Source organism: Panthera onca, chromosome A1 (genome assembly GCF_046562875.1).
Source record: "Panthera onca isolate mPanOnc1 chromosome A1, mPanOnc1 haplotype 2, whole genome shotgun sequence".
Lineage (NCBI taxonomy): Eukaryota > Metazoa > Chordata > Mammalia > Carnivora > Felidae > Panthera > Panthera onca.
In genome coordinates, this window is record NC_138339.1 from 43,549,840 (window position 1) to 43,577,389 (window position 27,550).

General features: G+C 50.8%; 2 protein-coding genes across 6 annotated transcripts in view; both read right to left on the reverse strand.

The window, feature by feature from the left end:
* TNIP1 (TNFAIP3 interacting protein 1) overlaps positions 1–9,649 on the reverse strand; it is a 46,916-nt gene extending 37,267 nt beyond the window's left edge. For 3 of the 4 annotated variants that reach the window (XM_060634743.3, XM_060634742.3, XM_060634739.3), the window contains exon 1: positions 9,478–9,612. The gene's annotated coding sequence lies outside the window, so the exon portion shown is untranslated. Of the gene's footprint in view, positions 1–9,477 lie in introns of all 4 variants that reach the window. The other variant, XM_060634744.3, reaches the window with a different exon arrangement.
* Positions 9,650–24,700: 15,051 nt separating this feature from the next.
* ANXA6 (annexin A6) overlaps positions 24,701–27,550 on the reverse strand; it is a 51,678-nt gene continuing 48,828 nt past the window's right edge. For both annotated transcript variants that reach the window (XM_078445979.2, XM_078445977.2), the window contains one exon: positions 24,701–27,525. In XM_078445979.2, the coding sequence (XP_078302105.2) occupies positions 27,466–27,525 (60 nt within the window). In that variant the 3' untranslated portion in view covers positions 24,701–27,465. The remainder of the gene's footprint in view (positions 27,526–27,550) is intronic.

Genomic DNA, 27,550 nt, shown 5'->3' on the forward strand with positions numbered 1-27,550 from the left:
ATTGACTAGACAATCTTTAAGGCCCCTTCTAGTTCTGATATTCCAGAACTTACAATTTATCATTGCCCCTTTCTGTAACTGTCTGACCTTGAGAAGGCTGCTCTCCTCAGCTCCAATCCCTCCTAATTCCCAAGTGGATTCCCCTGAACCAAGAGTCTTCCCACAAGTGCTATCAGAGTGCCTCTGCCGCCCCCAAGAGCAGTCAGAGAGCCCCAAATGATGTCTGCAGCCCTTCGCTGGGTCCTCCCTGCCTCCCTAGCATGCACCCAGGCTCCAGTCCAGCTTGAGGACTGTGTCCCTCAAACACAGCACACATCTCCTCTGTGTCCTTCTTCTTCCCATCCCCTGTGCTGCCTCCCCCACAGAGGGAGCCCCACTGGCTCCACTCAGCCTCCAAGATGCAGGCTCCCCATCATGAGCCTGGGGACAAGACCGTGGACCAGAACCATCATCTGGCTGGCACCACTGCAAAAGGAGGAGAAGGAGCATCTGACGCAAGCTGGGAGAGGACCTGGCAGTTAAGTGCTACCATATGCCAGGCACGGGGCTGTATCATTATGCACACTGCTTCATTTTCTCCTCACCATAGAGATGAAAACTGTCCCTGTTTTCCAGCAAGGAAACCAATCTTCTCAGCTAGATAGTGTTATCTCTATTTTTCAGGTAAGGAAGCCAACTCAGAGAGGTTAAGTCACTTGCCTAAAAACACATAGCTGGTGAGTGGCAGAACAAATAATCCAGGCTCAATCTGTCAGACTCCAACACTGGGTGCCCTTTCCACTGGCCCGTACCGCCTGAGAGACAAGGGGCTGAGGCACAGTGGGAGGAAACCAGTCCTGCCGTCTGGCTATCTGGAACATGCTCCCCAGTTCCCAGCACCTGCCTCCATGCATCTCTAATTTTGTATACAACCAGGCCCCAGTCTGCCCTTGATCACCTGCAGTCACCAGGGCTTAGAATCTCAGGCTGGAAGGAAGCTCAGGGGAAATTCAGTCCTGTACTTATCCAGTCCCCAGGGGAGCCAAGGGACTCCAGATGACCATCTTAGGGACCCAACTTCCTCCCTAAGGACCCTCCCCTGGGTAACCAACACTGGCTGTGGTTAGACTACTCCCAGTTTGACTTCTACCAGCCCTCACTTTACCCTCTGGGGTCCTCTAGAATAAGGAACAAGATGCCCCTCTTCTCCAGTTCAGCCCTGCAGAGATTTGGAACCTACAGCATTCTCTTGAAGCTGATTAGACCCCGTTCCCTGTGCTGTTCCTTGAGGGACTGGCTTCTAGACCCCTCCCCCTATCTACCTCCCTCAACCCTCTACCACTACCCTATCCGTAGCTGGTCCTGAAATTGGACACAACACTCCAGGTGTGGTTTACCTGACCAAACAGAAGAACTTTCACCTCCACCTTTTTTAGGTATTGTGTTTCTCTTGATACAGCCTTGTGTACATTTGTTTTTCTTGTAGCTGGGTCACCCACAGCGTGGAATGTTGTTTCTCAATGACGTCAACACCTGCTTGTATGCCTGATCAGCTGAGAACAAAGTTCTCATAGAAAAGTAACGCTTGAAGTTTCAATCATCTACAGGACCAGAGGTAACTGACTATATCAGTAATCCTCTAAGAATCCAGAAATTTTTGCGTCACTGCCCACAGGAGCTGAACAAAAATGTGCACTGCCACATGCTTTGTAACTGCGAAATGTCCTAAACGTCCACCAGGGAGGCACTGGTTTTATAAACCCTGGTGCATTCACTCGCTGGAATACTATGCAGTCATCAAAAAGAACGGGGCAGACTGATGTGCAATGACATCAAAACATGTCCATAAAATATCGTTAGGGATAAAAAGCAAAGTATAATACTATTTTTGTATTTCTTTTTAAAGTTTATTTATTTTTTTTAGTAATTCCTACACCCAGTGTGGGGCTCCAACTTACGAACCTGAGATCAAGAGTTGTATGTTCTTCTGGCTGAGCCAGCCAGGCACTCCAGGATACCACTTTAAAAAAAACCCACATACAACTGCATGTGTGTCTATATGTACGTACATGTACGTGTAGATACACAGACATGTACACGTCTATGTACATACATGTGTGTAAAATCTTAAATCACATAGAAAAAGGTTTGGAAAGATGCACACCAAGCTGCTGTAGCAGCTCTAGAGAGGGACTTGGGATAGGGACTAGAAACAAAAGAAACTTTTATTTTACCTATAAAACTGAAACTCTTTTCAAGGGAAATCTAGTCCTGTTCTATTTTAAAAATACAGTCGGGGAGCACCTGGGTGGCTCAGTAGGTTGAGCGTCTGACTCTTGATTTCGACTCAGGTCATGATCCTAGGATCATGGGATTGAGCCCCACGTCGGGCTCTGTGCTGAGTGTGGAGCCTGCTTAGGATTTTCTGTCTCTCTTTCTCTTTCTCCACCCTCCCCCCCCCCACCATGTGCACGTGCACACTCTCTCTATACATAAAAAAATAAAAATACAGTGGGGATAGGGAAAGGGAAAAAGAAGGAGAAAGAAGACATCTTTCTTTTTTTTAATTTTTTAAAAATGTTTATTCATTTTTGAAGGAGAGAGAGAGAGAGACAAAGCGTCAGCAGGGGAGGGGCAGAGAGAGAGGGAGACACAGAATCCGAAGCAGGCTCCAGACTACAAGCTGTCAGCACAGAGCCTGATGCGGGGCTCGAACTCACAAGCTGTGAGATCATGACCTGAGCTGAAGTCGGAAGCTTAACTGACTGAGCCACCCAGGTGCCCTGAAAGAAGATATCTTTCATTTTTTACTTTATGCCTTTTGTATTGCTTTAGTTCTGGGGAATTTTCCTCTGATGAGAATGCCATTGTAACTTTTTTAAAGGGATATCTTAAAATAAGTTTTAAAAATTTAAGTGTCTTGGGGCACCTGGGTGGCTCAGTCAGTTGAGCGTCCAACTTCGGCACAGGTCATGATCTCACGGTTCGTAAGTTTGAGCTTCATATCGGGCTCTCTGCTGTCAGCACAGAGACAACTTCGGATCTTCTATACCACCTCCCCCCCCTCCCCAACCACCTCGGCCTGTCTCCCCCTCTCTCTCTCTCTCTCTCAAAAATATATAAACATCAAAAAAATTTTTTAAGTTCTGACAAGGTCATGACAATAGGGAAGGCCCATTCTTCTGGCACCAAATGAGGCCTGGAGGGCTGCGGGCAGGAGTGAGAGCTCATTATGTACCTGCTTCATATGGACAGACAAGGTTATAGGGATTTGATCACAAGAAAATTCCAGGAGCAAGTTTTCTAGTCAGGGAAGTCAGTGAATGGAGAGTTGGCAACTGTAGAGGCGAGTTTCAACCTGGAACCTACTGGAAAGGATCTGGCTTTGGGAAGGCCAGGGCTGGCCTTGAGATGACAAAGGCGGGAAGAGAAGCAACAGACTTTGGATAACCACCCTCAACTGGGAACAGTACAAAGCTCCCCGCCCACCGCCTGTGGGTCCTCACAGCAGGAACACCTGCTTTGCTGGAGAGGAAGCAGAGTCCAGACAGGTGCAGAGCTTGGCTCAAGGCCACACGATTGCCAAAGGACAAAGCAGAACCCACACCTGATCATCTATCACTGGTCCCACCCTGTACTCCTTGCTGCCGAAAGCTTCCTAAGAGGGGTTGAGAGAGCAGCCCCAGCAACCCCAGCCCATGTTCCTTCCATCCCGTGCGTGCCTCCTCTCAGCTCCTGTGATCCACAGGTACACACACTCCGCGCCTAGAAGCCAGCTTCCATCCCAGCGGCTGGGACATCACTTGGCCCAGAAGGAGTGCCTCAACTATCAGCCATGGGGACAAAGGGCACCAGGTCCACCCTTAGACAAAAGGAACTTGGCTGGCCTTCTGTCTCCCAGTCCCCAATATGCCCAAAGCTGGTTAGCCAATGAAGGCTTTCTCCAACTCTGTAACTACCCCTCCAAGGGGGAAGGGGACAACCTGTAGGAATTTCCCTTCTCGGGGACGTCTGGGTGGCTCAGTCAGTTTAAATGTCCGACTTTGACTCAGGTTATGATCTCACGGCTTGTAGGTTCGAGCCCCGTGTTGGGCTCTGTGCTGACAGCTCAGAGCCTGGAGGCTGCTTCCGATTCTGTGTCTCTCTCTGTCTCTGCCCCTCCCTTGCATGCGTGCTCTCTCTCTCTCTCTAAAAAAAAAAAAAAAAAAAAAAAAAAAGAATTTCCCTTCTCTACATATGGTGGAAGGAGGGCTCAAACCCTGGCTCAGTTCCTTGCCAGCTGACCCTGAACATACTACCCTTGTTCCTCCCCGTGGAAATGCTGGGAGGACCAACTAGGAACCACAGAGCTCCTTGCAGACCTTAAAGTACAACCCCAGCAGAAGCCACAGTGACTAGGAAGGGGACAGCTGGACAGGGGTGAGACCACTCAGATAAGAGCCAAAGATATTTTGTTCTAGAAGCAAAGGCTGGAAACTACCTAATGAAGAAGAAAATGAATACACTGGGGCAAGTTCATACCAGGGAATACAATACAGCCGTGAAAATGAATGAACTACAGCCAGAGATACAAACATGAATGGATCTCACAAACGCGATATTAGGCAAAACACAATTATCAGGCAAAACAATGCATACGGACAGTATGATAACATTTGAATAGCATTTTTAAACATATGAAATTACTACATATTGTTTAAGGATGTATATGTGTATAATAAAACTATAGAGAAACATAAGAGAATAAACCCTCAATCAGAACACTTGCTACTTCCATAAAGGGGATGATCAAGGAGAAACTTCAGGTGTACAGGATCTGGATCTCTTAAGCCGGATGGGTGGGTGCCTGGTGTGTGCACGTTACCTTCTATGTCTGAAAGATCCCTTCATATTCTCTAAATGTCAGTGTTGCCATGCTTAGACCTCTGTTCTTCTTCCCAGGGGTTGGGGGATGGGGGAACACGTGCAGAGGCAGAAGTGGGGACAGAGGGACCAGCGTTCCTCAGACCACTGATGAAGCTGGCCACGAGGAAGGCACAGGACGATGGCCTGTCAGTCGGTGGAAAGTGGAGCGAGTACTCTCCAGTGTGGGTGGAGACCAAACCAAAGGCCCCTGACTCATGGGACACCCCCCACGCCCGCCCTAAAAATACCAGCTCTGGCCTCTAAGTATGACTCCTTGGTGACACAACTCCTACAGCACCCCCACCCTCCCCCCCCCACACACACACATATCTGCCAGGCCACCCGGTTTGTCCACCCTGTAGGTGTTCAAGAACACAGGGAACAGCTTCAGGGTGAGGTCCCTGGGGAGAGAGGAGCTCAGCCCTGCCTGGGGACAAAGAGCCAGCTGTTCCTCAGGCCAGTCATCTGTTCCTTTCAGAAGAGTGACTGTCCTGGGCCAGTCATGGGGAAAAAACATCAAAAACTTCCTGCAACTAACTGGCCATCGTGGCTGCCAAGGTCTATCTCTGGAGATTGGGGAGCTCTGCTCCGCAGAACCAACGGAGCTGCTCCCTGCTTCCCTGAGCCTCCCTTTTGGGAACTCTCCAGAGGGTCCCAGACACCCTCCTTTCAAAGAGGGACGCGGAAAAGAGAAGCAGGCACTTCGGGCAGGCAGGGGTACAGCAAGGAGGCGTGGGCAGGGTGGACCCAGAAAGGCCTGGCCCGGCGGGAAGAGCCAGAGAGAGGGCAGGCAGCCCGGTCACTGGGGTACAGAGTTTTTAAGGCTGAAGGAAAACATTCTAAGATACCAGCAAGTGGACTGCCTTCATTTTGCAGTAACACCAAAGCCAGCAGAGGAAGAAGACCTGCCCAAGGCTGCCCAGGATGGTGGGGACACAGAGGGGAGGCAGACCTAGGCTTTCTGGGGCTCGCTGGGCACCCTCTTCCCACACGGAACCATGCCTGCCCTCCCTCAAAGCGGTCGGGTGGCAATGAGGGAAAAGGAGGTGAGACCGGGGGAACCTGCACCTGGGGCAGGGGGTGCCCACAAAATCAAACCATCCATAACATGGGAAGAGGCTGCCTACAGGCAGTAGTGCACTCCCTGACCCTGGGGATGGGGTCAAGCTGAGGCTGAAGGACCACCTGCCGGGGTGCGAGGTGCTGTTGAGGGACTTCAGGCCAGATGTCTGCTGTGCGTGCGTGTAAGTGTCCACTATTCCAAACAGGGATGGAAAGGCATCTGACACAGAGCAGAGGACGACCCATCCAGACAGGACACAGCATGGTCCACAAGTGGCAGAGGGGTTAAGGCCGGTTATCCCCAAATATGGAGTATCAGACCCTCTCCATCATTGTCCTACTGAAATCCCTGCAACATCCTCATGACGATCATCACTAACAAGGTCAGCAGCTAGCACTGACTGATCACTTACCCCACATCGGCCCTGCGCTGTCCCATGAATTCGCAGCATGGTAGAAGACAGCGCTGACCTCAGAGAGCCTTACAGATGAGGAGGCAGGGGCTGCACCCTCTCAGGTGTGCCAAACTCTGAAGCACACGCTCTCCACCAGGGGTTCCCACCGTGCGCCACACCAGGCATGGGCACGACCCGCTGCCTCGGCCCCTCGGGGTACAGGGACCAGTATGCGTTTAACAAGCCACCCAGGTGCTCCACATGCGTGCTTACAGTTTGCCAGCCCCGCTGCTCTAATCACTTCCCAAGGCTGCCAACAAGGGAGAAACCACCACTTCTCTGTCTGGTAGTCAAGACCTTCAGGGTTTTTCCTGGGCTAGCTGGTCAGCTCCCCCAACCCAGCAAAGCCTTACCCCCAATCCTCTACCCAGTCTACAAGTTCCAGAGGGGCTCAGGCCCCACTCTGCTCTCATCGTCTTCCTAGAGTCCGGCCTTGAAGTCACCTCCCTCCGGAAGCCTCCTGACCACCTGGTGCCCCCAAACTGCCCTGCACTCCAGTGAGACTTATGCCGGGCACTTGGGGGCACATGCTCAGAGCACATTTCTCTGCATTCCACTGCCAGTTCCCGGACGGCCAAGCTAGTTCCTTATGTACCCAAGCATCATGTTCCTCTGCAAGCACTGGGCACAAGGGTGGTCAGGAAAAGCGTGCTGGCTATCAGAGAGAGAGAAAAAAAAAATCCCTTGGGGAGCACGTTCTGGTTCTCCGACTGACGCTGCCACTACCCTTCGGGGACAAGTGTGTTCCCATCTCCCCGCCTGGGTGAAATGCACCATTATTCTAGTTTCTTTTATTCTACGCATCCATTGAACCCCAGACACTTGTGTACCAAGAATGCACATGCACTAAAGTGGTTCCTGCTCTCATCCTTCTCTCCCGGGAAAAGAGAAAGACAATAGACAAGTAAACACTAAAAATTATTATATTCTAGACACTAAGCTCTGTACATATACTTTCTCAGTCGCAAATAAACAAGATTATTTCAGAGCATGATGAATGCATAAAAACATAATAGTAATACGACAGAAAGTGAAAAAAGGGGCTACTTTGCATAGAATGATCAGGGAAGGCCCCTTTAAAGAGGTGACATTTGAGCTGAGACTTGGCAGATAAGGAAGAACCAGCCACGTAAAGAAATGGGGAAAGGTGTTCCAGGCAGAAGGAACAGCACATACAAAGACCTCGAGTCAAGAACAAGCTTGGTGTGTTGGAGGGAAGACAAGCAGGCTGCAGGGGCTAAATTGCAGTGCAAACAGAAGTAATACCAAGCAGTACTCAGAGACAGAGGCAGACAGACGGCCTCCTACAAATGTGAGGGGCTCAAATGAGGTCGGCCCCATCCAGCCCAGGACATCTGGACCCCAACTCACAGGCAACATTAGGGTCAAGGGTATAAGTCAGACCCCTTAACTTCCTGGGGCCCCAAAAGACCTGGTGTGGGCATAGGGGCAGGCACCACCCCTCAGCATGAGAGCCTCACGGGTACCCACAGGACACCCCGGGGTGGTGGAAAACAGGGCCACAGAAGTATGTAGAATACAGGACACTCACAACTGCAGCTTCCAGGGGGACATGATCAAGTGCTTCCATGAAGTGCCAGTTCCTGATTACACTATTTTCCCAGGACACAGAGAGGACAGACACCTTGGTCCGTGGAAAGAGAACAGGGCCATGCTGTTCAAGGCTTACTGGTCTTGGCCAAATCTTAACCTTTTGGGGTCTCGATTCCTCATTTGAAAACTGAGGCTACTAGTAGGCACTAGAGCTAATAGCAGTTAGAGCCGTTGAAAAGATTAAATGAGATACTGAAGGTGAAGCACTGTGCCCAGCACACGGTAAGTGTTCATAAATGTACACTGTCATCGTTACTGCCATTGGATTTTCACTGTCTCAGTTCTCTCTGCTGTAAAATAAGGAGATTAATCACGAGATTCCTGTGAGCTTGTACTAATAAATGTTCTAGCCTCTTAATGCAATATCCGTTGTCAGGAATACAAAAAAAAAAAAAAAAAAAAAAGAATCCTCTTTCCTGACTTCTCATAAGATGCTGAATTCCCCTCTACCACACCCTGCTGTTTGAAAATAGATGTTGATTAAATTCTATTTTAATGATACTGTGAAATCAACATGATGCACTGGGAATCCACAGATTTCTCTGTACTGTCATTCTGCAAGGAAGTAGGGATGGATGTTGCTGATTCTTCTGTATCCGGCCCCCCAACCAAAACACAATCTCTCATTGAGTCGCACAAAACTCCCACCCACTTCCATACACACAATTAATGAATGTATAATGCAACCACTTCCATACACACCACCACACACACACACACACACACACACACACACACACAAATGTCCTACAGTGGAAAACTCACCCACGCGTAGAAACACATCCAAAATCACTCCCAGAAACTCACTACGGCTACCCTGCAAAATGCACACAAATGTTGCTTCCAACAGTGTGCAAAATTCGTTCAAAAGAAACTGAATAGCAGGGACTCTGAAGCCAAAGGCCCGGGTTCAACTCCTTACTTTGCAACTCCCTAGCTGTGTGACCCCAATCTCTAAGTGCCTCGATTCCCTAAACTGTAAAATGGGGATAATAATAATACTGATTTTAAGGGGAAATGTGACAATTACATGAGTTTAAAACATGTTAAAGGTTTAAATCAGCACTTGGAAAGCGCCCAATAACTTCGCCCAATAACTTATTTTCCTCTTCCTTACATGTGCACACTGCTCCCAAGCTGGTCTCGCACACTGTAAACAGACCCACGCCAGCCCACTGTCCCCTAACCGGCGGCTCTGCACACCCCGCACATTCGCCTGCACGCTGTTCCCAGACAGCGCTCACCCACGCAGTGCGCAGGCGCGCCCACCGCCCTCCGAGCCCTGCAGGGATTCGCCACGGCCCGACCCCAGCCACCCGGGCCTCACGCGCCGGGGCCCAGAAGCCGAGGAGCCCAGGCCACCGGGCCGGGCCTTCCTCCGTGCCGGGTCACTGCCGAGGCTCTGAACGGCCGGGTCCCGGACTCCCTTCCGCCCCACCCTCGCTCTGCCCGGCAGGCTTACCTGAGGGTGGGGGTCTTGGGACACAGCGCCCCGCTCTCCGCGCCCAGCCCCGGGTCCAGGGACAGGTTATGGGCCGCGGCCAGGATCTGGCCCTCAGAACTCCTCGGGCTCCCGGCCGGGGCGGAGGACCGCGCCGGGGACGAGGAAGTGTCGGGGGCTGGGCCACCCTACCCCTGGGAAAGTCCCCGGAGATCGACAGGCCGCTCGCCCAATCGCGCTACGCCGCCGGGGCGGGCCCGCGGCCGCGGGGGTGGGACGAAACGAGGTAAACAGCGGCCGCCCTGGGAGGTCCGGGGCGGAGAGCAGCCGAGCGGCCGCCGGTGCCCACTCCCGCAGGCCCGCCCCTCGGGCTGTGACCTCCCGAGCCTGGGCAGCCCCTCGCGGCAGTCCCCGCGCCGGAAGCCCCGGAGCCCGGGATGAGGCCGGAATTTCAGAGCGGAGAACAACCGCAGAGACCACCCCACCGCTTCCTTGCTGCGGAGGGGCACACCGACCCGAGCGGAGAGGGGACTTGCCAAAAGGCACGTAAGCATCTGGAGCTGAGCCAGAGCTGGAGCTCAGGGCCCCAGAGTTGGGTCCAGGGCGCTCCTGGACAACTTCATAGAGTTCCCACAAATTCGAGGACCCCTAAAGAAGATTGTTTGCATACTTACTGCTCCAGACATTGTAAGCACTTTGCATGCATTAATTACTTGATTTCCTTCGCACGCCACCCTAGTGAGATGGGTTTTATTCCCTTGTTTACCGTAAATAAATTTACAGGCACAGAGAGGTTAGATGATAGTAAGTGGCTGAACCAAGATTCAAACCCAAGTGGGCAAATCCAGAGCCCGCCTCCCACTGTGCCTACATATAAGGGGGCCAGATCCCCTGAAGAGCTGTGGGATTTCCCAGACCCTTAAGAAGCGGCTTGGTTTAACGGTGGGAACTCTTTTTTGTTGTTGTTTCTTTTTAAGCCCGTCATTTTATTTAAAAGAGAGTTTTAATTTCAAAAAGTGGAAGGACCTGAACTTGGAATAAAGGACAGCTCTTTTCATGGGGTAAATATAGCTTTATGAAAAATCGATTGCAAAAGACCCTTTTCTCCGGAAGTGGTGAAAACTTAGTCATTGACAGGCCCTCATCCTCAGAAAGGATTTGGGGAGGTATTTCATACAGGCCCTCATTTTAGGGAAGGAGAGATCTGTCAATCAACTGTGACTGTGTGAACATACACATAAACACACACACGCATACCCAAATATAGACCCAATCCAAGGAGTCTCCTTTGTAGCTTTGTAAATTCAGTTACCTCAAAGACGTTTCCAAATTCTGGGATGCTCTAAGTTACTTCGAAAGTGTTATCAAATTCTCAAAACAATATTCTGGTTCATTTTAATTATGAAGATAAGTACTCAGATGCTCTGATTTTTAAAGAGGTGGGGGGAGGGAATGCAAAGGCCAAGCAAAGCACCACTGAGTGTCACCAATGGGGGGTGGGGTACAGGGGGATTAGAATCGCCATCCCACGGTTTATAAGCAGCTCTCAGGCATCACCACCACCCATTAGGCTTCCCCAAACTGGTTTTCTTCTTGCTATTTGTCTACACTTCCCAATTTGCCTCCTCCTGGAATGCTGTCTTTCTTCTCTCAACTTGTCTTCTCATGAACACCGAAATTTACTTTAAAAAACGAAGAGTCTCCAACTATTTGCGTTTTGTTTCCAAACCATTTCAACTGTTTTTGTAAAATATCTGACCTTAGAGAGTTAGACAAATAGTTTCATGCCTTAAAGCGTCTTGATGACTCCTAGGTGGACTTGTTGGACAGTGCTCTGGTACTACATAAAAAGGTCATATGATCATTTTTTTGCCTGGTTTCCAATCTTGGGATAGTTTTTCACACTTACAATATGTGAGAAAACTAACCTCTTCAAGGTCATGAGCACACCCATCCTTCCTTTTAAGTCTTAGTTTGAATTCAGAGCATCCCACCACATTAGCCATGGAGACCATTGTTCACAATCCCCTATTTGATAGGTAGGGAAACCAAGACCTTAGTGTGGTAAAGGACTTGTTCAGGGCCACGTACATTGAGTGATGCCTTCACGGTTGGAAACCATGACCTTGATTTCCAGTCATGTGTACTCTTTCCACTGTACCATGTTGTTTTCCCAGTATCATGATTTTTCTTACACAAACTCAACATTCATTATGACCATAGGCTATGAATTTAACTAATTGGGTTCTAACCCCTACTCAACCACTTGCTACCTGGGTGGCTTCCCTAAGCCTCAGTCCCTCCCTAAAAAAATGGAGAAAATAATTGTACCTTACCCCTAAGGTGATCATCAAGATAAATGAGATAATGCAAGTAAACCCCAAAGCTTTGCACCCAGTAGGCACTCAAGAAATGATAGTGGCAATTTTACAGAAAGCAAAATTGGGGCACCTGGGTGGCTCAGTTGGTTGAGCATCTGACTCAACTTGATTTTGGCTCAGGTCATGACCCCACAGTCATGAGATCGAGCCCCGAGTCCGCTCTGTGCTGAGCAAGGATTGCTTGGGATTCTCTCTCTCCCTCACTCTCTCTGCCCCTCCCCCACTCATTCTCTCTCCCTCTCTCTATTTCTCCCAAAATAAATAAATAAACATTTTTTAAAGTAAAAAAAAAAAAAAAAATGATAGTGGCATCTAAACATGGATTGCCAGCACTGGACAGAACTTCACTGTTAAACCCAGGAATGCATCCTCCCCAAGTTCCATGTCACCATCCACATCCTCTATGGGACCCTAGCCCCCAGGTGGAGTGGGAAACAGCACCCCTCACCTTGGACAGAACTTCACTGTTAAACCCAGGAATGCATCCTCCCCAAGTTCCATGTCACCATCCACATCCTCTATGGGACCCTAGCCCCCAGGTGGAGTGGGAAACAGCACCCCTCACCTTGGACAGAACTTCACTGTTAAACCCAGGAATGCATCCTCCCCAAGTTCCATGTCACCATCCACATCCTCTATGGGACCCTAGCCCCCAGGTGGAGTGGGAAACAGCACCCCTCACCTTGGACAGAACTTCACTGTTAAACCCAGGAATGCATCCTCCCCAAGTTCCATGTCACCATCCACATCCTCTATGGGACCCTAGCCCCCAGGTGGAGTGGGAAACAGCACCCCTCACCTGGCACCCCCTGCCACCCTCAGATCTAGAAGGAGATGTCCAAGCCGGAAGCTGAGTGACCCAGGCAGCTGGAAACCTCTTGCTCTTCCAGAGTGACAACAACCACAGGCACAAAGCTCTACCTCAGAGGAGAATCAAAGGCCTGTGTTTTATTTTGTTTTGTTTTAAAACATGAAACTTCCCAATCTCCTTCCTGCCACTCCCTACCCTTGCACCACTTCCAGTAAGGCTGCCCCGAAGGAAGATCTAAGCCCACGTTTGAGGGAAACAAAAAACATACCCCCAAACTCACCCGTACCTGAGTAAGCTCCAAATCAAGTTTCTAAAGCAGAGTGGAGGTAGCATATTAAAAAGGTTAAGAGGTAGCATTTATGGAGTGTTTGCTATGTGCTAGGTCTGCACTTTAACATAACAGGGTATCTCCCAGCCACCATGAGGTTATTACCACTGCCATCCCCACTTCACAGATGAAACTGGGGCTTTGAGGTGTTAGATGACTTGTGCAAGGTCTTACACAGCAACAGGTAACTGGAGCCTGAAGATCCAGACTCCTAACCGCTTAATGCTCTTGAGCATTATGCCAGAGGCTTGCCAGCTACTAAGACAGAGCTCAAAATGCCAGTCCTTAAAGGGTTGTTTCGAAAGGATCAGACCCAGCCTTTTTCTCATAGGGATGAAGCTTCTGAGGGCCAGAGAAGGGTAGGAACTTGCTGGAGGTCTTACAGCAAGTCTGTGGTTCATATTCAGGGCTAGGACCTACAGCTCCTGCTCCTAGAGCAGTCCTATTTTCACACACCCCACCAATGGGAAGTGAAGCTTCCAAAACCAACAAACTCGGCCTCACTCTATTAGGTGAGTTTGTGAGCTGGGGTCTTGACTAGAGGTGAATGAAAGTCAAGGTGAGCAGCTAATGAACTAGGAAAAGAGCAATCCTGGGTCTGGGTCCCCTCCTTCCATCCGGGCTCCTGTCTCCATAGCCCAGGGCAATCTTGGGAATATGAAACCCACGGTGGATTCTAGGTGCTTTTTGGTATTGGGTGTGTGCACACGAGAGAGAGAGATTTTAGTGATAGCTAAATGAGAAATGCACATCGAGCACATGATGTTGACTGAAATTGTCGTAGGTAATCATATTTTTTGGTAAGAAATAAATAAGTGGGCAGTACCTACGGTCTCTGCTTCCCACCCTCGGCCTAAGAAGTGTTTTTAATTCTGTCTACCTCCCAATAACTGCCAGAGGGATGGATAGAATGGCTTTAAGATATCCATAACTTTTCACATTGATTATACACCTTAAGGTGAACTAAAGCATCTCATATTCATGATTTCCCCCTCCTCCAAGAGCATGCATGCCATGCAAGGGTTAGGGTGTGGGCTCTGGAGTCAGACAGACCTGGGTTTAGGTCCCAGCCCTGCCCTCACACCTCATGATAGCCCTCTGCCTGTTTCCTCACCAATAACCTGAAGTGTAGAGTCTGATGCATAGGGTAGAGAAAGAACGAGATGCCACGGGGCCTGGGGTGAGTTAAAGGCAGCGATGCCCAGGGCCCAGAGCTGAGGATGAACTTGCCCTAGACCTCACAAAGCGTTCTGGGAAGCACCAGGCCTAGAAGGCATTTCTCTTGACTTTTTCTCCAGGGTCTTTCCTGTTTTCCTCTTTCTCCCTCCCAGCTGTTTCCGCTGCGGCCCTGGGCCTGCCAGTCACACTAGGGTTTCTAGGACACCACTGGCAGAGAGGAAAGAGCCAAGTGACTCTGGGGGAAATTCCCGGCCTCGGAGCATATGTGGCCTAACCAGGCACCTCCCACAGTTCCTGGGAGCCCCAGGCTTCCCCTGGTCCACCTCCTCTCCCTTGGGCCTCCCTGTCTTCAGGTCAGCATGTCAAGCCAGATCTGGGTTCGGATCCACGTTTGCTCCTTGTCACCCTCCTGGAAGCGGAGAGAGGCCAGCCAAGCCCATCCCCTGAGGGAGGCAGCCCCATGGGAACCAGACATTTCCTAATCCTGGGAAGCCCTGACAGGGCCCAGAGAGCCATCCTCCTTCAGCCTCACCCCGTGTCCTCTCTCATTCTCCCTCTCCCAGGGTCCCTCCTGCTTCCCCCTCCATTGTTCTCCAGCCCAGAAGCAGCTGTGCCAGGGACTTGGTCTCTGCTTCTTGCTCCTCCTAGCAAGGGACTTCCCTGGGCTGGGCCTCTGACCAGCTCTGGAAAATCTGGACTGCTTGGGGTTTAAAGAGGAGGCCGTATCACCACTGCCTGCCAGCTCTCACCCACTCCCAGCGCCTGAGGCCCTCTGTTAAAGGTTCAACCGCAGAAGGGTCCAGCCAGCCCTAGGGAGAAAGCAGGTGAGAGAGCCCTCCAGAGATGCATTTGCCCCAGCGCTAAGGAGGGTCCCAGCCTTCCATCGTGTTCCCAAGGAAGGCGGGGCTAGACTCCCACCTGGTCTCTTCCTACCTCGCTGTAGACCACTAAAGTGCCTGATACACACGCACACACTCACCCTCCAAAGCTCACATTCACACACACATTCACATAATGACCCAGACACTCCCCAACACAGACATGCTTGTGAACTTGCGCTCAGGCCCATGCATATATACCTCCATAGATCTGACACATGCTCGCAAACATGGACACACATTCTCAACACCGACACAAATCCACATTCACACTGGTGAGCCCAATCCCTTTCCTTCAGGGAAGGGTAAGACAAAAAGCGACTTTTCTTTTCCTTCCCTTTGGAAGAACTGGCAGCGACTAGAGAGAAAAACACTGGCTGAGGAGGGGGCAAGAAGAGGGGGACAGGAAGAGGAAATAAGAAATGGAGGGAGAGCAGCAAGAGGAGAATGAGGCCAGGCAAGGAGGCAGAGAGAGGCCCAGAGCCCAAGCCCTGGAGGGGGGGGGGGGCGGGGGGGCGGGGAGAGGGAGCTGGCACAAGGGACCAGCCGAACCCAGCTGGCAGGAAAGTAGGAGGCCAGGTGGCTCTTGGCGCAGAGCTGGGGGGTGATCTGGTGGCCCCGGCACCCTTGTGCAGTGAGCCCTCACCCCTGTCCTGGCTCATGGACGCCCAGGCTGGGTCACTCACCTGGGGCAGAAGACGAAGGTGGGTGCAGTGGGGGCTGCCGCCCTGTGAAGGCTTCTCTGCTCGCTGTGCTTCTGCAGGAAGGAGGGCTGGGCTGGGTTGACTTTTAGGCAGGAGGGGAATTCCCCGAGACGGAGGAGCCAGCCGCCAGGCAGCCCCACAAGGCCCAGCTGAGGCCCCATCCTGCCCCCTGGCAGAGCACAGGGCCCTTCTTTGTCGGTTCCCCACCTGTCGCTTCCCAGACTGGCTATCACTTGCCAAGCATTCCAGGGAGAGGAGGGAGTTCTGGGGAGGAGCTGGGGGCCTGATGATTCTGTGGCTGGACCAGGAACTGGCAGGGGGGCAGGGGCGACCTGGTCTGCCCACCTACCCCACCCCTGGGTTCTCCCTTGGACTGCTAATTCCTCCTTTGCCTGAGGTGGGGGATTCCAGCCCCCAAGGGCCTCAGGAAACCTCCAGATGCCCAGCCCACTTTCTCCTCCCCACCTCCCATTCCTTTTCCGTCTGTTTCCATTCATTGTCTGTGGACTCTCCACAGGGAAGGAAAAGCTCACTCCTTCCCACTGTGCTGGGTTTCATTTCGATGTCAAGTGGGGCCTTAGGGACCTACCCACCACGGAGCAGCCCAGCTCTACACTAACCAGCTCGTTCTCCTGAGCCTCACTTCCCCATCCGGAGCCTCAGTGATCCCCTGCTGTAAAATGGGGGTAATGAGTCCTGCTGGGCCTGCCTCCTGTGAAGGTAATTGAAATAAAATGGTTTGCTGACATCCTTTGTAAACTCTCAAGTACTTTACAAACATAAGATCTCAGTTCATTATCCACTGAAAAGATGCTTTCAGAGGGGATGGGTTGGCTCTGGATCATTTCAGGTTTCTTGGTCACTTCAGGTTCCAGAGTTTCTTTATTCTTAACAGCAACATTATAGACCACTGAGGATACAAGAATGGACCAGTCAGACCCACTTCCTGCCTACTCAGAGGTCACAGACTCTGGGGCTGCCCTGTCCAGTACAGTAGCTATTAGCCATACATGGCTATTTGAATATAAATTGGTTAAAATTAAGTAAGTTAATAACTCAGTTCCTCAGGAGCACTAGCCACATTTCAGACACTCAGCAGCCAGCCACATGTGGCTATCACGGTAGACTGCACACGTATAGAACATTTCCATCATCACAGAAAGTTCTATCAGATAGCATTGCTCTGGGGGCTGGAGGCTAATAGATAATTATAACAAAGTGTGGTAGAGATGTGTTTTGGCAGGAGAAATACAGGGAACTACAGGAGCCTGGACAGGGGAGCACCTAGTCAGGATTGGGGGATCTGGGACATCTTCCTGGAGGAAGTGACATGTCAGCTGAGACCTGAAAATGGCCAAAGCGAGAGCACAAGGAAGGGTGTTCTTAGGAAAGGGAATAGAATATGCAAAGAGAGAATACATTCAGGGAACTGAAAATTGTTCACTCTGAGTAGAGCATGGAGTTTGAAGCAGGCAAGGGGGAAGTAACAGAGTTGGGCCTGGAGAAATAAACAGGGCCAAGTCACATGGGGCCACGTTCAGCCTGAGCAGGGGGATGAGAAATGGAGGGTAGGGGGTGAGGGAGGGAGAGAGTCCACTGAATCCAGTTCTCTGCTGCTTCTGTGTTCCTCGGATTGGAATCCCATGGGGAATGCTAGGGGCACCTCCTGGCCCAACAGCCTCACTTTACAGATAAGGAAGTGAAGGCCAGACAGGGGAAGTGACTTTCCAAGTGAGTAAATGAAGGGACTTCCTGACTCCTAGTCTAGTGCCGTTTCCCACACTGCACTCAGTCCCTTGGTCTCACTGGCCACTTTTTAAGTGTTCAACAGCCACATGTGGCCAAGTGGCTACCATACCAGACTGTGCAGATGTTTCCATCATCACAGAAAGTTCCATAGGACGAATAACACCAATCCCTGAGCTAGACCAGGTGCAAAGGATAATACACACTCCTGCACATAGACCCTTTTCTCTTCAGGGAGTAAAAATACACTTCACACTGAGGCTGTCAGATGCTCCCCTCTCTGCCTTCTGATACCAACTTGCAGGGCCTCCGTCACCTATGTCCCCAACTGGGACTTAGGATGGTAGCAGGACTCAGCATCAGAGAGAGAGAGATCGTGTCCCTGGCTCCCTTTGAGAAGCCTCCTGGTGACCTGTGACCAGCCATCTGGGTCAGCCAGAGCCTTCTGTGAAATTGAGGAATGTCCCTTCCTTGAGGAATTCTGGTTTCAGATTCCTCATCGGTATTGTGTGTCATTCAGCCCTGACATTTCTGGATTGCAATGTTCCCTCTAAACATATTTTCTCTCCACGGGCCACAATAGTCATAGATCCTCTATGAGTTCACAAAGCCTTGCTTGGACCGGTTCCTGCTCATGGCGTCATAAATGGTGGCAGGACCTTGAAGGGCTAAGGAGGCTCAAGGAGGTAGGCCCATAGGAACTAGAATCTTCAGTTAGGAACACGGCTTGCACATCCTGGGGGAAGATTAGCTCTGGGCTCTCCTTACTGGAATGCTGAACACACTTAACTTCCCCTGTCTTCTCTCTCACCTCTTCTTTGTCCAGCCATGGATTTTCTGAAATTGCCTTCTTTGTTCAGGCCACGGGAAGAACATCAAGAAAGAAGAGGCCCTTGGACTGGGCATTAGCGGAGCTAAGTTTGAGTCCTGGCTCTGCTGTGTGGCTCTGGGCAAGTCCCTTCCCTTCTCTGATACTCAGCTTCCCCTTCTAGACTGTGAAGGAATCAGACAAGATGATCACTAAGGGACCTTCCATTTTGACACCGTAAGGAAGTCCAAAAGTTCAGAGAAAGGAGAAATCAGGGCTGGCCAAGACGATCAGGAAATAATAACACCAATAGCTAATATTTAAGATGAACATGTACCTGACCTGATGCTAAAGGCTCTTAAGTAGACTGTTTTCATGCATTCCTCATCAGAACCCTGTGAGATTGGTACCACTGTGTTTTGGATGAGGAAACTCAGCTTCATAGTGGTTTAAGCCAACAGCTAACACATGGCACAGCTGGAGTTCAAACTCAGGTCATATCTGCAGAGGTCACCTGAAGGGGACAAGGCCTGTGCCAGACCTCAAAAGATGGGTGAAATTTGCATATGCACAGGCCCCTCTCCTTTGATACCTAATCACCCAATCCCACCTCTCTAACCCTGACGTCTCTGGTCTTATTGATGTTGTGGGAACAGCACTGGGCTAGTCTCACAATAGTCAGTCGATGTTTATTTAGCAAATGCTAAATTTGACTCCTCGGGTTTCCTGATTGACCAAGTCTGTTGAATGCTCCTCAAGGATGGGAAATCCTTGTACCATTGGGACCTAGCAGGACTCTGGGCCGACCTCTGGGTCCCACCACAGACCTAAGAAATCATATTCTCTGGGGGACAGGGCCCTAGTGGCAGCATTTTTAGTAAGCTCCCAGGGGTTATCTCAGTACTTAGTAGTTTGAAAGGTCGAAGATCCCTAACTGGGTCTTCTAACTCCAAAGTAAGAATTATCTGCTCATAGAAAGGCAGCCAAGAACTCACTGTCACAGACCAGTGGGACTAGCCTGCTAGTACTTCTCTGGGTCACCCATGTAACAAATGCGTGACTTTTGGAAAAAAAAAAATTTTTAGTAAATTTTTAAAAGTTTTTTTCTTGTTTTGGTTTTGTTTTTTACTTATTTTTGAGAGAGAGCAAGAGAGAGCGAACATGGGAGGGGCAGAGACAGAGAGGGTGAGAGAGAGAATCCTAAGCAGGCTCCATACTGTCAGTGTGGAACCTGATGTGGGGCTTGCACTCAGAAACCGTGAGATCATGACCTGAGCTGAAATCAAGATTCGGACACTTAACTGACTGAGCCACCCAGGTGCCCCCCAGAATACTTTGAGTCTATAAGCTTCCACTAGGTGCCAGGACCACTACTAACCTTGTATGACCTGAGCAGCAATTTCCTCTCTCTGTCCTTTATCTTCCTCATCTGTGAAAGGGAGTCAATTCTTTTTGTCCATGCATAATCCTGGGAATACCTGTGTGCATAGAAGAAATGCCCATTAAGATAATTTCAGGGGCACCTGGGTGGCTCAGTCTGGTTGAGCGTCCAACTTCAGCTCAGGTCATGATCTCGCGTTCTTGGGTTTGAGCCCAGTGTCGGGCTCTGTGCTGACAGCTCAGAGCCTGGGGCCTGCTTCGGATTTTGTCTCACCCTCTCTCTGCCCCTCCCTTGCTCACGCTCTGTCTCTCCCTCAAAAAATTAAAACTAAATAAATAGATAGGATAATTTCATAAAGAATATCATAGGTCAGGGGTTCATCAACTTTAGCATCTGCCAGATTTGGTCTTGGGTAGGGCCTTAGATCAGTGGCTCTTGATCCTGGCTGGACATTAGAATCACCTGAAGAGCTTTGTAAAAATACAGATGCTCGGGGCACCTGGGTCGCTCAGTCAGTTGAGTGTCTGACTCTTGATTTCAGCTCAGGTCATGATCCCAGGGTCTTGGGATCGAGCCCCTAGTCAGGCTCTGTGCTGGGTATGGAGCCTGCTTGAGATTTGCTCCCTCTGCCCCTCTCCCCTGCTTGCACTCTCTCTAAAATAAAAAATTTTAAATGCATTAAAAAAACACAGATGCCCAGGCCCTACTCCAGACTAATTATATCAGAATCTTGGGTGGGGGGGTGGCCTGGGACTGGTATTTAAAAGCTCCCCAGGTGATTCAAAGTTGTGACTCCCTCTCTCAAAGCTGCCTTTCTAAGAGTTGGTTCTGATGCAGGTTGTCCCAGGACCTCATTGTTCCCCCTTTTTGTTCCAGGGAAAGTGCCTTCTCAGTACCAGTGTCAGAGACCAAGAGGACAACTGATCTTAGAATCTGGAGAAAAGGGAGCTCTGTTCCACTTTTTGTGGTCACACGGCATTCTACATAGTGGATGTGAAAGGAAAAATTAAACCTTAAACCAAGTCGCTCCGAGGAGAGGAGGTACATGTTGATTCTGTCGGCATCTGGAAAGTGGGATTCAGGAATGCATTTTGCAAAATTGTGCTTTCCAAGGAAAGGAAAGAAAAACAGATATAGGGCAGTATGTTGCAAGGTTCTTGTCAAAGGAAGAAGATCCAAGGACGAATGTTGCAAGACTGTGCTGCTAAAGGAAGTGGCTTCTTAGCTCATTTGATCTGGAACAAAGCTTACAGATTATCTTGGCCACTCCCCTGGCTGGACAGAAGGGGAAACTAAGGCTCGGGGAGGGAAAGGCCTATGCCCAAGGCCAGGCTGGGAGTTCCTGACAAGCTGGCATTACTAGGCTTCTCAACCACCTCCTGCCTGCTGCCTTTCCTCTAGCCCTTGAGCATGGGTCACGACCACTTCTGATTTTGCTCCAGGCCCCTAGCCCACCCTCCACCCTCACATTCTCTTGGACAGCATCCCTGATCACAAGATAGGACTCAATCTGGGAACTTGGATCTCCACCTGCCAGATACCAGGGGCCAAAGCCAGTAAGAGGCTGGGGCGAGCTGGAGAGGAAGGAGCTGAGTCTGATGATGTGGCCTGACCTCAGAAAGGAAGCCTGGTCACCAGGGGGAATTTCCCCGGGGTGAGGTCTCATGTCTATGCAAATGATGCACTCCAATTAACCTGGACCCCAGAACGGGAGAGGGGCAAAGGGAGAGACAGCACTGTGCTAGGCTCCTCCTGTGCTGCGTCTCATCTTGTCCCCAGAACACAGCCACCTAGGTAGGAAAGTGGGAGGTGTGGCGGGGGCGGGGGGGGGCGCTGAGGCCCAGTGAGGGGAAGGCAGGTCTGCCCCAGAGAACGCAGTGCACCCCCAAGGGGACACCAGGCCTTGGAGAGCAATGCCGAGGGTGGAGTTGGAGCCGCTGCTGTTGCCGCTGACCAGAGTGACAGTGTCAAAGCTCGAGTGGGAGAAGCCTAGCAAAGTTTCATTTTGGGTTTCCATCTCACTCACCTGGGGACTTTTGTCCTGGGGACAGCTAAAAGGCAAGCGGGGACGTAGGGACCCTGACTCCGCTTGGGCAAATCCCTGCACTCAGGTTTTCCAAAGCCCGAAGGTGGGGTGTGCAGCAGTGCCACTGTTAACCCTTTCACCGCCAGCTTCTAGAACACTCCTTGAAAAGTGGACCGAGTGGGATGGGGGCTGTTGACAGCAAATCTCTCCCTCCTGCCTCTTTACATTTCACTCAGTTGAGCCTCACTACACCACAAAGACTTCCCTGGGGATTTCGTTCCTCTCAAAGGCGGATCCCGCTTACTGCCTGGTTCTCCAAGGAGCTGGTCTTGCCTCCCCCAGAGCAGGGCTGCAAACAGGAGCAGAGCTCAAGTCCAGAGCATTTGGGCGCAAAGTCTGCTCTCCACAGAGCCTGGTTGTTTGTTCTGCTGTCGAAGAACATACCCGAGAGCAGGCAGGTCAGTGATTCCTGGAGTTGTGTGCCACACACTAAGGCTGTGTGCCAAGGAAAGTATGAGTGCATATGTGCTCTGGTGAGCGCGTGTGAAAGGCGAGTCTAGGTACTTGTGTGAGGAGTTTCGTGTAGTACGCATATGGACAACAGTATCTGTATTTCTGAGCGGCGTATTTGTGGGCCTAATCATTTTATTTTCCCGTGTGGTCCACAGTGTGCATTTCTGTGTGTGTGTGTTACCAGCAGTGTGCTTCTGATTCTGGGATATACATGGTGTGTCCCGATGGGTATGACTGGCAGTGATGTGGAATTCTGTGTGTGTGATAAATGGGATTTGGGGGCTTTGAGTGGACACCAGCCGTGTGGGAGAACAGAAATCACTAGCCCAGCACAGACTTGGGATCTCTAGATCCATTCCCCACCCTCCCTGCTCACCTATCAGGCCCTCCCAGCCCCGCCCATGGCTATCTCCAGGTCAAGGTCCAAGGCCATCCCAATGAGGTAGCCACTAGGTGGTTCTGGCTGCAGCTGGCAGCACACTAGGCAGATGGGGGTAGCTGAGAGGGAGGAGTGAGACCGTCCCACAGAAGGAAATGCATGTTCTGCAAACTGCTACAACAGCTGGCCCAGGGGAAGGGGCCATTGCCAGACAGCTCCCGTATGGCTTCTCCAGTTCTCACCTGAGAGGTGGGCAGTGAGATGGCCTGCACTGGAGGTCTCCGGCCTCACATGCTGCTTTTAAAAGCACCTGCTGCCTCTGGGTTCCCGGGTAATGACATTACCTCTGGCTTTGTATCTCCCTCCCTCTCTAATCCCCCATGGCAGATTGGGCAGTTTCCTTGGTTTCTCACACCACCATGTTTTTCTTAAGGCTCTTTTCTCCATGTCTGCTTTCCTGCCCTGGCTCCTGTCCTCATCCTTCTATATTGGAGGAACACTGCAAGCCAGTCCAATGGTCTCCCAGCCCGTTTCCTTCTTCACACTGGCCACAGAGATGTCTTTCTAAAGGACATCTCTACTCCTGTCCCTTGCACCTTTGGGGCTGGCTGGAGGGTAAGGTCCACACTTTAGCCTAGACTCCCCTTCTGGGTTCTTCTCCTTTATGAAATGGAACCTAGCCTACTTATTAATACCAAAGAGCTGATATTTATTGAGTTCTTATTATGTCCCAGATAGTGTGCTCAGAGATGTGCATGCATTGGCTTCTTTGATTCACAACAACCTTGTGAAATAGCAACCTTTGTCATTCCCATTTTACAGATGAGGAAACCAAGGCATAGGGAGGCCAAGTGACTTATCTACTTCTAAGTGGCTGACTGGGATTCGATCCAGCCAGCCTGCCTGCCTCCATAGGTTAACCTCTGAGTTGAGGGCTCAGTTAAGAACTAGAATTTCCTGCTTGCCTAACCCAACTGTAAAGTGAGGAAGTCTGCCTGGGGAAACCTGAGGTCTAAGAGGCCTGTTAGAACACCGATGTGCTGCTTTTGGGTTCTGAAATTCGGGTTGGGCAACTTGACACTTCTCCCTCCCATTCTCAGCTCAGCCTGGCTTCCGTAACCAAGAGGAGGAAGACCTGTGAGTAGTGAGCAGAGCAGGAATCAGGAGACCCAGGTGCTAACCCCAGATCTAGCCTTTAGTAAGACCATGGTCACTGGGTCTTGATTTTTGAACTCCTGAAACAAGAGCATTGGTTTGGATGAGCTGCAAGACCATTTCCAGCTCAATCCACGTGTCCTGTACCTTCAGGCAGTTTGTTTGACCGCTTGGACCCTTGGTTTGCTCATTAGAATAAGGGTGATCACCCTTGCCCTCCTCCCGTGGGATTACCCATTATTCTCAGCAAAGCTGGGGCACAGTAAACATCAGGGGGTTCCAGATAGCCAGCAGTTCCCACACCGCTGTCCAACAGCTGGAAATGTGGCCGTGGCAGTTCTCAAATAGCGGCTCTCTGCTCGGGTTAGAAGGGCAACTGCCTCCCGGCCAGTCACTTCAGATGTTTCCCTGTGGCCCCAAAGAGCGAGGTTGGAGCTTCCCAGTCTGGAGCTTCTGAGAAGGGTTCACTCTGAACGGAAAATGCAGGGCTGGAGGCAGGAGGCTGGGCGAAGAGCAAGGGGCGGAGCTGGGGAGAGGCTGAGAGAAGCCCCGTGGCAGAAGGGGGAAGAAGGAAGACAGTGGGAGAAGACACGGGCGGGGGTCCAAGAGCACCAGATGGGGCAGGACTGCAGGGTTCCAGTTCTGCCTGCCGCAGAAACGCTAAGTGCCCTTGGGACAGTTGTCTGTGAGAGGGAGAGGGAGGTGAGACTTTCCGAGGGCCCCTTCCACACTTAGAACATCACCACCATCCTCCTTTTCTCCCATTTTGAGACAGCAGTGGTTTGGGTTTCTGCTTTCTCTTTCCTTTTAGTTTTAATTTAGTCCCCCGCCACTTCTCTCCATTGAACTTTGGCCACAGAAGCAATCTCCGGTGTCATTTAACAGCGTGTTTTGGAGTAAGCTGGGTGACAGGGACACTCAAATGTCCACTCTCAAGGATTAGGAGGCAACAGTCTTAAGTTTTGATATCTTTAGTATCCACCACATATGGCATGGCATACAGGAGGCATTCCAGAAGTGTAAGCTGCAAGAGTGAATGAATGAATGAATGAATGAATGAATGAAGTGCAGGGATTCTGAATAGTGGCTGCTGCCTCCTCTGCCACAGCTCCAAGGGAAAAAAAATGTGATTTGCTCTGCAGGCACCTGAGTCTTAAGTGGGATTGTTGCTTTAGCCTTCCAACTGGCTACCCTTCCCTCACACGGTTGGTTTTTCTCAAGTGTGTGGCTAGATGCATACCTTCCCTCTAAGAACCTCCAAAGGCTCCCCTGTGGTGTAAGATAAAATCCTGACATTCCCCCATAGTTGGGTGCACACTCCCATTTCTAATGCCGTCTGCCTCATCCCACAAGCCCTAAGGGTCTCCCTCCTACTAGAGACCAATCCCAGAATGCAACCCACCTTAACTGAAAAGCAAGTGAAAATTGCACCTTGAGGAACTACAACAGGCTTGTACATTGCGAGTGATCAGTTTCAGCTATCCTCATTCCTGGTTTCTGGGAATTCAAGACATTCCTGGCCTCTCTGCTTGTGTGTTCCCCTTGGCCTCAGGGGGCCTCCCCCTTCTATTCCCTCCGATTCCATCACTCGTTCCTTGCCACTCCCAGAACTGTTCTTCCCTCGGCACATGTTTTTAAGGTGCTTTCATGTTTGTTTTTGGGTGCCTCTGTGATCTGCAGTTGACTTGATAGCAGAATCAGAAAACATCTTGGGATCCACTTATCAGCCTCCTACAACGGGGCCTGGCTCTGGGCAGGTGGTGGCCGACAGCTGACTCCGGGCAAGGCAGGCCCCTGCCGAGTACTTCCCTGAATTACCTCATTTCCATCTCAAAGGCTAAGAGATGGGTGGAACTGGACGCCCTGTTCTCTAGATGAGGAAACTGAGGCTCAGAAATGCCATGCTCACAGTCAGTTAGCGGCAAGGGCCTGACTCCACAGCTTTTAACGTGGCAGCTTTGTTAATTTGTCTTTTGATAATAGTTGCAGTAAGTTGGGTAAATACCCAAAAAAGCTCTCAGCTGACTCTCCTGGGATGTGGGTTCCCAGCCTGGTGGAGGACAGAACAAGATAAACCATCTTGCTTTCAGCCTCATTATGGCAGAGATGAAGATAGGACTCTTTAAAACCACTGGGTCCAGGGGCGCCTCGGTGGCTGAGTCAGTTAAGCGTCCGACTTTGGCTCAGGTCATGATCTCATGGTTTGTGGGTTCGAGCCCCAAGTTGGGCTCTGTGCTGACAGCTCAGAGCCGGGAGCCTGCTTTGTATTCTGTGTCTCCCTCTCTATCTGCCCCTCCCCTGCTCACGCTCTGTCTCTCTCTCAAAAACAAATAAACATTTAAAAAAATTTAAAAAAAAATTGTTGGATCCAACCCCTCACTGTACAAATGTAGAAACTGAGACCCAGTAAGGGCAGTGGTGGGCCCAAGGTCACTCAAGTTTCCCAAACCCCGTGCCCCCTGCACAGCTACTATAGCAGACACACTTGATTTGTCAAAGTAGGTCAGGTCAGTCAGGATAGGGAGCAGGGCCCCCCAGTCAGCAGGCGCCCTCGCACCTCTGTCACCGTCACCAGACAACTTCAGACCCAAGTCTCAGAGCAGAAACACATCCGATGGAAGGGAGACGGAGAAGCTGCTGCTTATCAGTGATCTTCACAAAGTAGAAACTTTCCACGGGCCTCCCCAGATCACGATCACATCTGGTGCCCTTGAAGAGCTCAAAAGAGGAAGTTTTGGTTTGGTTGTAATGAATGAAGAATGCACAGAGACACGTCCAGGCAGCAGAGGGAGGAGGGAGTATCTGAGACCTGGAGGGGACTGAGGCAGCCTTTCCAGGCTAGATGTTAGCTCAGACTCTCACTCGGATTCCCAGTCAAGAGCATGAGGGTAGAACTTACTCCTGGGTGGGTGAATACCTCAGGCTGTCATGAGGACAATCCAGCGGCAGGTCTAGGTCAAAAACACAGACCCCGTGGGAAATATGTTTATGTGTCTGTATGTGTGTTTCTAGTTAGAGAGGAAAGTGGAAAGGGAATGACTTGGGGGCACATCTTACACTGTCAATGTTAGAGAAAGCCAACATCCTTTCATCCAACTCTCCTACTTTGTAGATAAGAGAGTAGAGACTCAGGCAGGGACAGAGGTTGGCCTGAAGCTAGAACACATACACATGGCAGATGCAAATTTGAACCCAGGTAGCTAGACTCCTGGTTCCATCTCTCTGGATGGGGGCAAGTGGTGAAACAGTGGGGGGACTGGCAATTGGCTGGAAGGCATTGACCCGACCCTTCTCTCCCCCAGGACACTTAATCAGCACCTGCCACCACACGCTGCCATTCAAAGCACACGCTTCACTCATTTCACAGAGGCTCAGTATGTTTTTGGATTTGACAAAGCCCAAAGCAGGGCAAGGGCTGCCGTAAGGGATGGAAGCTGGGAAGGGCTGAAGAGGACGATGGGGAGTGGAGGTGGACGGGATTTGTGGCTACGGCTCTTCAGTTGCTCACATGTGAGCAGAAGTGACCGTGCTGGGCCTTTAGTGGCCTGTGGGAGTGGGAGCCTTTCCTAAACCCCAGCTGAAGACAAAAGCCCACCCCCTCCCCCCTCCCCCCACCCCTGTCCCTTCCTTAGTCTCTGGAGCTGGAGCAGTTAGGCTCGGTCATGGCGGCTGGTGCTGCTGACCATTTCTCGGCACAGGTGCCAGCCAAAGCTGGTCGCCCTAGTCCTCGCCTCCACAGATAGCCAGCAGGGCCTTCAGGAAGTCTCCAGAGGTGTCACCCTGGCAGGAGCAGAGGAAGAGCAAT